Here is a 10,540-nt window from a genome sequence, read left to right as displayed (position 1 = left end):
TTTTTTTGCGTGACATTCACATGTTCTTAGCATGACATTAGCATGTTCTTAGCATGACGTTAGCATGTTCTTAGCATGATGTTAGCATGTCCTTAGCATGAACTTAGCATGTTCTTGGCATGTTATTTATAACATGCTAAGAACATGTGACTGTCATGCTTACAAAAATCAAATCTGATATTTTTTGCGTGATGGTCACATGTTCTTAGCATGACATTAGCATGTTCTTAGCATGATGTTAGCATGTTCTTGGCATGTTCTTAGCATGACGTTAGCATGTTCTTAGCATGACGTTAGCATGTTCTTAGCATGTTATTTACAACATGTGTAAATCATGCTAAGAACATGTGACTGTCATGCTTACAAAAATCAAATCTGATTTTTTTGTGTGACATTCACATGTTCTTAGCATGACATTAGCATGTTCTTAGCATGACGTTAGCATGTTCTTAGCATGATGTTAGTATGTTCTTGGCATGTTCTTAGCATGACGTTACCATGTTCTTAGCATGTTCTTAGCATGACATTACCATGTTCTTAGCATGTTATTTACAACACGGTTAAATCATGCTAAGAACATGTGACTGTCATGCTTACAAAAATCAAATCTGATATTTTTTTGCATGACATTCGCATGTTCTTAGCATGACATTAGCATGTTCTTAGCATGATGTTAGCATGTCCTTAGCATGAACTTAGCATGTTCTTGGCATGTTATTTATAACATGCTAAGAACATATGACTGTCATGCTTACAAAAATAGAATCTAAGATTTTTTGCATGATGTTCACATGTTCTTAGCATGACGTTAGCATGTTCTTAGCATGACGTTAGCATGTTCTTAGCATGACGTTGTCATGTTAATTACAACATGCTTAAATCATGCTAAGAACATGTGACTGTCATGCTTACAAAAAGCAAATCTAAGATTTTTTTGCCTGATGTTCACATGTTCTTAGCATGCCGTTCTCATGTTCTTAGCATGACGTTGGCATGTTCTTGGCATGTTCTATGGAACAGTATAAGAACACATTAAAGTCGTTCCCCTGCGGAGGAAAGGAGGGTCCCTGGGGCTGTTCCTCCTCACAGTCCCCTCCCAGCAGCAGCTGTGGAGTTTTCCAGGGATTTTGGCAGCCCCACCCCTGAAGAAAGCGCTGGAATGCTGGAAACAGGTGAGTCATGTCTTTTAATGCTGCTGATCAGCAATTGTCCATTCCAGTTAGTGGAAGGAGACAAGAAGTACCAGGGCTGTAGTTTCACTGTTTAAAGAAACTTGGAATTGCATATAACAACCTACTCTCAATTACTGAATTGTCACAAAATCTCTTTGAGCATCTGCACTCTAAGCTGCTGAAGCCTGAGCTGTTTTAAACCTTGATTCTCTGGGGTTTTTTTATTTCTATTTTGTCCCTAAATTATTTTTGTATTCAAAATGTCAGGGTTTTTTTCCTGGAATATTCATCGAGAAAGGTAACTAAATTCCGAACATTCAGGAAAAGGAAGATGTTAAAATATGACGTTTCTCAAGGGGCTGTTTCCCACCCTCCATCTGGACACCTAAACCACACCCAGTACAACCAACAGTAACCAGTCTGTGCCTCTGGAGTGTTTATTGTTACTACCAGACCTCACCTCAGTTCAAAGGGGTTAATAAATACCTGCAGCTTTTCAGGGATAACCTGGCCTGTGGCAGAGAGCAGCACATCTGTATCCTCTGGAGGATGGAAGTTTTTGGGTGGGAAGGTTGCCATATGTTGGTGCCCTGTAAAATTAAAATTTTTAGGATTTAAACTCATTCATTGGCTGGATGAGTTTAAGTCCTAAACATTTTAATTTTACAAACTCGCTGAGTAAAATGAAAATACACAGGATTTAAACTCCTTTATTGTGGCAGCATCAGTTTATGGAGAAAATAAACTGCAGGTAAAGTCACATCTTTTATTGAACCAAGCACGTTTTCCAAAGGCAGCCCTTTTGTGGTCTGCTGCAAATTGCATATTGGATTTGTACACTTCTTATAAAGCATCTGAGAACTTAAGTTAGCCTTGCTCACCTTGCTGCTTTCAGTATCCCAACTTTGCTCCTGTCAAAATTCTCCGACAGTTGTTCTCTTTAATTTGAGGTACAGAATTGCAGAGGGCCATAAGTGATTGAAGTGGAAGGCTTGCAGAACTGCAGAAAGCACTAGTGCTGTTTGTTGCTTCCAAAATAAATGTCACACTGAGGTCAAGTAAGGGAGTACAGTGCATGCAGAATTAATAATTACATGACATTGTTAATTGTCTTTCCCTAAAACTGCAGTCGGAAACAAAATCCGTCTGCAGTTAAAACAATCTAACAAAGTATTAAAGAGGCTGTAAATGATACCCCCCCCTTTCTTGAAAGATCTACTGGATCAGCAGTTTGATAATCCCTTTGGGCTCACCTCTGCTGGGAACCATCTCCTGCAGGAATTTTGCCACTCAATTCACTGAATATTAAGGAACTGGAAATGCTTCCTGTGGATTGGTGTAGCTCACCTACCTCTGCTGGAAGTGTGAGTCCTACCACAGTCCTGACTGCAGCTCAGTCATTATCATCTCTGAGGCTGCAGACAAGCAGAGCAGAGATCAGTCTCCCCAAGAAAAGCTATTTATATCCATAATCTGCCTTCCTCCTCAGTCACTGAAAATCCATAAATAATGTTTAAATTATATACAGTATCATAGAAGTGGGTCTTTATTCTTCCCACAAATAAATTACTATTTTTTTCCTTTTTTTTTTTTTTTTTTTTTTTTTAGAAAACCAAATTGTTAACAAAGTATAAAAAGTAATGCCCTAACAAAACTACAGTGCTGTTATCATTCCATGCTGTCTTGGGACTGCTGCAGTAAAAGATGTATTTCTTCAAAATATTGCTTCTTCCAGCATTGCCTGGTGCTCTCCTCGGCGGAGACGGGAACTCCTTTGCATTCCAGCTGCAGCTCCGTCTGAGCCGCCACGTCCTGGAAGGTCAAGGCAACTGTTGCATAATGTTCTAGGGAAAGAAAATACCACATTTCAGCCACGTGTTTTTTAAAGAATTGCAGTTGTTGCTGCTGCTTTCCTCTCTGCTGCTGCCTGTGTCTGTCTTTTCACCTCTGGACACCAGGCTGCTCTCCAAGAACACGGACCAAGGGAGCATCCGGCCAGGAACGCTGTCCTTGCCAGGGCTGGTCCTTCTCCCTGCAAAGGAGGCCTCTAATATCAGAATTCCTCACAAAGACTCACCATCAGGCCAACTCCTACACCGCCACTTCAGGACAATTCTTTGGCTTGGGACCTGGAGGAAGAGAAGGATGTTCTCCAGTTAGCATCGGAGATTATTCCCCCTGAAAACCAAGGAGACACATGCATGTAACCGAGACAAAGACTAGGGTTTGATTTTTGAAATAAACTCTTTTCCTGTTGCTCTCAGCTTGCTGCATTCCATGCTGTGTTCTGGCTGTGGGAAAAGGTCAGGGCTCATTAGTTACTGCACAGACACCATTGATTTTCTGGCAGACCTTGAAACGGGCACCAGCACGAGCCGTGTCTGCCCTGCTGCAACGTGTAAGTGTTGTCACTGTCACACGGCCCAGCCTGCCTGAATGAGGCACTGCTGGCACAAACACCAGCTCAGGGGAGAGTCTGTGTTCTGACTTTTCATTTAAACAGATCCTGATCTAATAGATCCTTATCAGCAAAGGCTGATGAACAGAACTGACTTCCCTCTGCTTCCACAGCAGGTAACGGTTTGCCCTGAACTGAACAAAAATCAGTTCTCCAGTTAAAAGAGGAATGAATACAAGAGATACACCTTAAACCTGCTTTGTCACTCCTGGTTAAACAGGACTGTGCTGCTTCCCCCCCACCCCCAGTGCAGGTCATTAGGTGTGGGCAGTGCCTGCTCTTCTCACGGGGAAGAAAAAGCACACAACATACGAGCACCTGTTTGGCTTTGAAATACAGGAACTGAAACAGGCATTAAGGAAGCTGAAAGGTCACGAATTTACACTACTTTTTGTTTCAGAAAATGAAGTAACACCCTTCCCCCCATTTTTGAAGTGCAGAGGAGGAGCTTCTTACCAGTTCTGTGTATTCCCCGCTGACACAGCCCTCAAACATCTGGAGTTTGCCTCCTTTCTCTGCTTCAATCACAGCTGGGCACTTGGAAAACTTCTGTACTAACTAACAAAAAAGAACACACCCATAAAAATACTGGCAGAGAAGAGAGATTGGCTGAAGAAATTAAAACTAACTGTGATATATGTAAGAGTCTTTAAACACTCATCAGGCTTTTGATTTTATACAGCACTGCAGTGAGGTGCAGTGAGGTGGCAGGATGAGAATACAAACACTGAGAAACCTGCAGGGTAAACAGAGAGCAGGACAGACTGGTCACCTGCAGGGGGTATGGCCTGATAGGCACAGACAGAACTGGCTGTTCCTACGTTGGGAAATGAGGGAAATGGAGCAACAGCTCTTGTTTCCCGAGGGAAGCGCTGGGATTGTCATTTAAAGTTCTCCAACACGGGCTCTTATGAAGGACACAAACCCCAAATTAGTGAATTTGTATTTCACACCTCCAGTAATTAATCTAATTAACCTGCAGGCTGTGGATAATGGCAGTGCCATTACTGAGCCCTTCAGGCTCCTGAACAACATCAAACAGCAAAGCTTTTCCTAAGCAGCAAAGGAGACTGAGACTGAGCTGCACAGAAACTACAGAAAGATGCAGCTTCCCTTTGTTTAGTTGGCTTTTCTTCCTGTTAAGGTAACAAGTGGGAAAAAAAAGGTCTCAGGCAACCTATTCAGCTGTTATTAAAAAGGTAAAAGTGGAATCTGTACTTGACACTGTGACACATTTCTTACTTACACAACTATTCAGCTGGATCAACATCCACATTGTTACAATGCCTTCTAAAAATATCACTTACTTCCTTTGTGGTGAAGATGCTGTAAAGTTCATCAGCTGGAGAGTTGAACATTTCCCTCATAACTATCCTCACTGTTGGAATTTTTACTCCCACTGTATCCAGAGACTGTGGTGAAACAGAGTCCTGAAAAGCAGAAAACAGTCACATGAGTAAGTCCAAGATCTGAGAAGTTCTGACATGGCAGGACTGTTGTTACCTGCACATTCTCAAACACACATTGCTGTGAATACATGGCAATTATACAATGTACTTCTGTATTTATTTAATAGTAGTATTAATTGGGAGTCACTAAATTCAGTGGGAAAAAAAGCTAAAGCCAACATACTTGCACGGTGTTCCCACTTGGTTTTCGCTCCGGGGGCAGCTCCTGACCAACAGGGGCTTTTGTTGGCAGAATCATTCCCAAGGTAAACTCTGGAAGGAAGGAAAGCGCTTTTCAGTGTGAAATTCAGCTGTACCATCACCCTGACACTCAGGTACACAATAAAGATCACCAAAACTGTGGAGAAGGGGTAGAACTGTGCAGGAGCACTGAATAGGACATAAAACTCCAATCCAGTTTCCCCACTTTACCCACGTATTTTCATTAGGAACAGATCAAAAATAAAAACAATACAAACCCAAGGACTTGTCAGTGGATGACCAACCTGTTCTGGAGAGATGCCCACACAGAAACAAAACATGCTGTTGAATTTACCTGTTTTAAGTGCTTTCAGGTAATCTCTCAGGGCCTCTCTGACTTTTGTGGTTCCTTCAGTTCTCATCAGGTCCTTCAGAACGTCACCTTCCCCTTTCTTCTTGCTGACATTTATCTAGAAACAGAAAAATGACACATCTAAGAGACACCTGATCAGGAGCCTTTTGGGTTCTGGCAACAAAGGCAAGCATTTGGGCTTTGTTTACTATGCTCAGAGGACAGCTGCAATTTCGAGTGCATTATCTTCTCAGAGCAGCTGACCTTTGCTAAAAATAGGTCCTCTTGGGTTTTGACTTAAATTAATGTAGTATCTCCACTTAGTTCAGCAAGGATAGACAAGAGTTGCTGAGGAATCTTTGGAAGCCACAGCGCCAACTGCTACACAACCAACATGGAGATTCCTTAAGCTCTTAGGGGCTGGGGGGTGGTTTGTTGAGTTGTTTTGGTTTTGGTTTTTTTTTAAGACTACAAGCAGAGTTCTTCTCAAATTTGTAGTTAATATATTTGTCACAGACCATAATTAGCAAAGCAAATTGTGCACGTTCCTCGCGGGTAAATTTGAGAACAGAGAGAAGTCATTATTCCAAGTATAATAAACAAAAACATGAAATAAACTATCCACGTGTAAATTATCCCACTTAATGACAGGATAAATCAAAATATGATGCCTGTATGTTGGTTAATGCTTTACTTAAGAATTCTGAACCTATACAGCCATACCGGTATTTCACACCTACCTCTGTATCATCTACCTCATTTTCTTCTGACAGGTTAGGAATTTCAACAGATCCCTTATGTTTCTCACCAGACTCTTTCACTGTACCTGTATTAACATAACGAATTCTTAAATGCATTATTAAAAACTATTTCCCCCATAGCAAGACTTTTATGCTTGGAAATGAGCTGTACACAAGTGTTACTTGAAGGGAGTTGCCTCGAGGCTGATTGAAAGGCACTAAACAGCAACCTGAAGTGTCAGAGGTGTTTTCCAGTGCTTTCCCAGGGAGCTCTCACATCTGCCAGCATAGGATGTGCATCTAAAGGGGAATGACCTACACAGCTCCATGAACTGTCCTGGGATGTTCTGTGCCAGACTGCTCTGCCTGAAAAGACTGAATTTAAGGTCTGATGCTTTTTTTGTTACACTGAAGACTCTCCCCCCCTTTGCCTTGCAAAAACATTTCATTATTGAAATTAGCTCACTATTTAGATCATGATAAAATCTCCTTAGGAAGCAACAGCAGAAATGTGCAGGTTTATCAGCCCACTGTCAAAACATACAAAACCCAGCAAGATGCTTCATCAGCCCGCTGGCAAAACTCCAAATACAACCAACCCAGTGCTGAGCACAGCTGCAGAGGGGGAATTATCATGAGGTAAATGCAGTATTTCTTTGGATTCTCTCACCTTCACAGGAGCCAGCTCGATCCAGCCACTACTTAATATCACTCCCATTATTTTTAATCGCTTGCCCTGAAACGACCACGGTGTGATCCCAGGGCACTGCAGGGGCAGAGCCCCACGTGCTGCTGGTCAGGATCACAGCAAGGACACAACCAAATGCTCAGGTGTTTCTTGGCAAGGAACACAGTGAAGGACTGTTGGCAACGCAAAGGGCAAAGATCCCTCCCCAGTCGGGCTCTGAGGCAATGAAGGATTGCACAAGATGCAAAGTCTGTTAATCCACAAACAGCCACATCCACGCAGGGGAAGGTTCAACCAGACAGGAGAACCTGGCAGCTCCACTAAAAGCCGTGCAAACTAGTTAAGTCTCAGCCCTGAAACACTTCTGGGCCCACCACAAATCACACCCAGCCTCCTCAGTGTGCTCCTCCCTGCTCCCTTCCAGCACCAGGATTAGTACAGGAGAACCACACAGTGTTGTCCCTGCAGACAGCAAAGCCAATCTTATTTTTGGCTACTCTCCCCAGAAAGGAAGTGCAAGCAAGCAGGAAGAAGTTTTGCTCCTCAAAACACAAACCTGACTTCTATCCACCCAGCTAATCCTATTAACAACTTTCACAGCTCCCAAAATATTCACTAATTGCAAAATTACAGTGTCTGTGCTGGGCAGCAAAGTCCAGTCAGTGAACAAACAGAGCTGTTGGACAACATGACGTGGGCGGTGTTGGTGCAGCTCTGCATTTCCAATGACACTGTAATGTAAACAAAGCTTTATTACCTTCTTATCAAACTAAATTACTTGTTTGAATCCCATGGGACTTCAATAACAGACCTCAGAATAAATTATTTTTTGTTTCCTGCCAATCCATTGTTTTATAGAACGTTAACTGTGAAGCACATCACTCAGAAAGACCCACTGTTGAAATAAATTGCTTTAAAAGGACAAACACGTTTTCATAAAGCTTCCATCACAATGTACAATAATCCATTAAAATCCTCACTGCATATTCTAACAAGTGACAGAGCAGGCATTTTGCTCAGTTTTAGTGACATTAAGTAACCTCAGTTGCTCACCTTCTTGTTTAATATAAATTGCAAAGCACAATGTTTTTCCAACACTGGACTTTCCAAACCTGCTGCAAATTTCGGGATCTCCATCACTTGTCCTTACATAGCCACACTTTAATCATAGCTTGAAGTCCTAGTTATCCTAGAAGACTTGTAGAAGGAACTAATTACAGCAATTAGTGCTTTTAGCAGTTCAGTCTGAACTCTCACCTTGAATTCAGAGCTCTCAAAAAACAATAATGGCTATCGAATTTAGGAAAAACAAAATCAGCACCTTTTTTTTTTTTTACGATTTCCCTGAAAGGTTTCCTTCTTAGGGATTAAAAAATCCCCTCTTTAGGATTTCAAACTAAACTCTCGAAGACAAGATCCACTCAGTGCAGAGCTGAACTTCGCAGAGCATCTAACCCAAGCCAGAGCTGTCTACAAACACTCTCCCAGGAGAGTTTAGAAACAATTTGCATAGAAATACAAACAAAGTATCTGTCTACTTTTAAGCTTTGTACGCTGAAATAAACCCAACGAACTAACCTGTGTTTTAAAACTTAAGGTGATTTCAGCTTAGCTTAAAAAAAGTCAAAAAGCTGATGGCAATTATTTGAACTGCACCACAGAGTGCAATGTTTGCCTTCCTCTCTGCTAACATTTACATCACACTCCAAGTATGCTCTTAGTTTGTAACACACTTGGAGCACTTAAAACTATAAAAATAAATAAACAACGGTACTTTTTTAAAGTCCCCTCTTATTGTGGGAGCAGACTTCAAATCCAAGTCTGTTCTGGTCAGCCAAACCTCCCACAGTAACACTCAGGGCCTGAGAAATAAGGAGGGAAGGAACAGCCTGTCACTTGGCATTACAAATATCCAGGGAAAAATTCCCATGCAGGTGCTTTCCCATCAGCTCCTCCTGCTTCTTACTCCAGCGCAAGGGACAGTCCACAAATTGCTGTCAAGTTTTAAGGCATCTAATAAATGGAAAGAATTCCCTGGTATCACCAAAAGCTGATCTGCAAATAAAGAGCTTGTCATGGGAAAAGCACAGCTGAGGACAACTCCAAGAGCTGGGACTGCAAACGAATACAGCACAACAAAAACGCCTGGGCATCCCAAATAATCAAGAATTATTGCTAGCTTCCTCATTTCCCACTAAAGAGTTTTATTTGTCCTCATGTAACTTTTGATCCTCAAAACTACACTAAATTTTTTGGAAATATGTGCAATTTCACGTTTCCTGGGCTCTCCTCCTTCCTGCTCTCCACATGAGGAAGCACACGGCTGTGTTTTGGGCACACTGGGAAGCTAAAACAACCCAAGCGCGGAGCTGTAAGCAACCCACAGCGCGGGGATTTTCACTCCTTGCAAGGCAAAACGAGGGCTGGGAAAACGGTGCTAAGAAACGTGTGGCGGAAAAACATCGGGAGAAGGAGGAGGGGGGGGGGAAGCGCCGATCTCGGGTTTCAAGGTTATTTAAAAACACGCATTTACACGGTTCGGGCCCACGTGGCTCCCGCAGCGTCCCCGCGGTTCTGACCCGCTGCAGGTCACCGAGACACTCGCGTTTTTCCAGGGAATGGCTCCCGATCCAGCGCCTAAGGCACCCCCGGCAGGGCCGCGCCGGGACTCGCTGCCATCCCGCGGCAATCCCCGAGGCTCCCCCGGCTCCCCCCTCTCCCTGTCTTACCCTTCCAGCTGAGGCGCAGGTTCCACTCGTAGAAGAAGATGAGTTTCCCCTTGCGGCTGTTGCAGGACGCCTCGCCCTCCACGTGTTTGAGGTCGCCGATCTCGCACCGCCCGGCCTCGCCCTCCACCACCAGCCCCTCCAGCACCTCCTTCAGCTTCCTCTTGGACCAGCTGGTCGCGTCCCGCTCCGTCCTGCCCCGGGAATGAGGGAGCGGCGGGGCCGGGGGGGGTCAGCGCCGCCCGCCTTCCACCCCACCACCACCCCCCCTCACAGCGCCCGCCGCTCCTTCCCCGCATCCCGCCCCATTCCCGCCGCATCCCGGCCCTCACCAGTGCCAGTTGTTCACGTTGGTGGCGTCCGCGCGCTCCTCCACGATCCAGCGGGGATCCCCCTGGCCCCACTTGGCCATGGCGGCTCCGGCCGCTTCCGCCGCCGCCAGAAGGTGCCAGAAACTTCCCCGCCCCGCCGGAGGAGGAGGAGGAGGAGGAAGGAGAGGCCGCGCCGCCCTCCCCGCGCTGAGGGAGGAGGGACCGGGAGCCGCAACCCGCCGAGGGCAGTCCCGGCTCTTACCCCGCTGCTCCTCCGCTCCTGGGCCCGAGAAACGCCGCTCCAAAGGGGCTGGGTCCGGGCTCCGCGTAACTGGAAAACAGGGAGGAAAAATGTCAAAGAAACGGGAAAAGCGGAAAGCGAGCTCTTGGGTTTTCACGCAGCGACCGCGGCGCGGAGTTCGGTGCCAGAGAACAGAAAATGGA

General features: G+C 44.6%; 1 protein-coding gene across 2 annotated transcripts; it reads right to left on the bottom strand.

The window, feature by feature from the left end:
- Positions 1–1,924: 1,924 nt before the first annotated feature.
- On the bottom strand, positions 1,925–10,256 carry AHSA2 (AHA1, activator of heat shock 90kDa protein ATPase homolog 2 (yeast)). Of its 2 annotated transcripts, XM_017821763.1 has the most exons (9): positions 10,118–10,256; positions 9,789–9,979; positions 6,372–6,457; positions 5,635–5,749; positions 5,263–5,351; positions 4,938–5,060; positions 4,087–4,188; positions 3,250–3,301; positions 1,925–3,016 (listed from the first exon to the last, which is right to left on the bottom strand). In XM_017821763.1, the coding sequence occupies exons 1-9, from the start codon at positions 10,195–10,197 to the stop codon at positions 2,841–2,843; spliced, it is 1,014 nt and encodes a 337-aa protein (XP_017677252.1). In that variant the 5' UTR covers positions 10,198–10,256; the 3' UTR covers positions 1,925–2,840. The 2 variants fall into 2 exon arrangements, with proteins under 2 accessions (XP_017677252.1, XP_017677253.1); XM_017821764.1 differs by lacking the exons at positions 6,372–6,457; positions 10,118–10,256 and having other exon boundaries at positions 9,789–9,893.
- Positions 10,257–10,540: the final 284 nt, after the last annotated feature.

Source organism: Lepidothrix coronata, unplaced genomic scaffold (genome assembly GCF_001604755.1).
Source record: "Lepidothrix coronata isolate B3197 unplaced genomic scaffold, Lepidothrix_coronata-1.0 Scaffold92, whole genome shotgun sequence".
Lineage (NCBI taxonomy): Eukaryota > Metazoa > Chordata > Aves > Passeriformes > Pipridae > Lepidothrix > Lepidothrix coronata.
The sequence above is the reverse complement of the archived record's forward strand: the minus strand, read 5'-3'. Positions and strand labels throughout refer to the sequence as shown.

Bases quoted from the DNA above. Each gene is read 5' to 3' on its own strand.
- AHSA2 (XM_017821763.1), bottom strand. From the start codon at position 10,197: ATGGCCAAGTGGGGCCAGGGGGATCCCCGCTGGATCGTGGAGGAGCGC. The intron at 9,980-10,117 runs GTGAGGGCCGGG...TTCCCGGGGCAG, and splicing joins AACGTGAACAACTGGCACTG to GACGGAGCGGGACGCGACCA. The intron at 5,352-5,634 runs GTAAATTCAACA...CCTTCCTTCCAG, and splicing joins CCTGAAAGCACTTAAAACAG to AGTTTACCTTGGGAATGATT.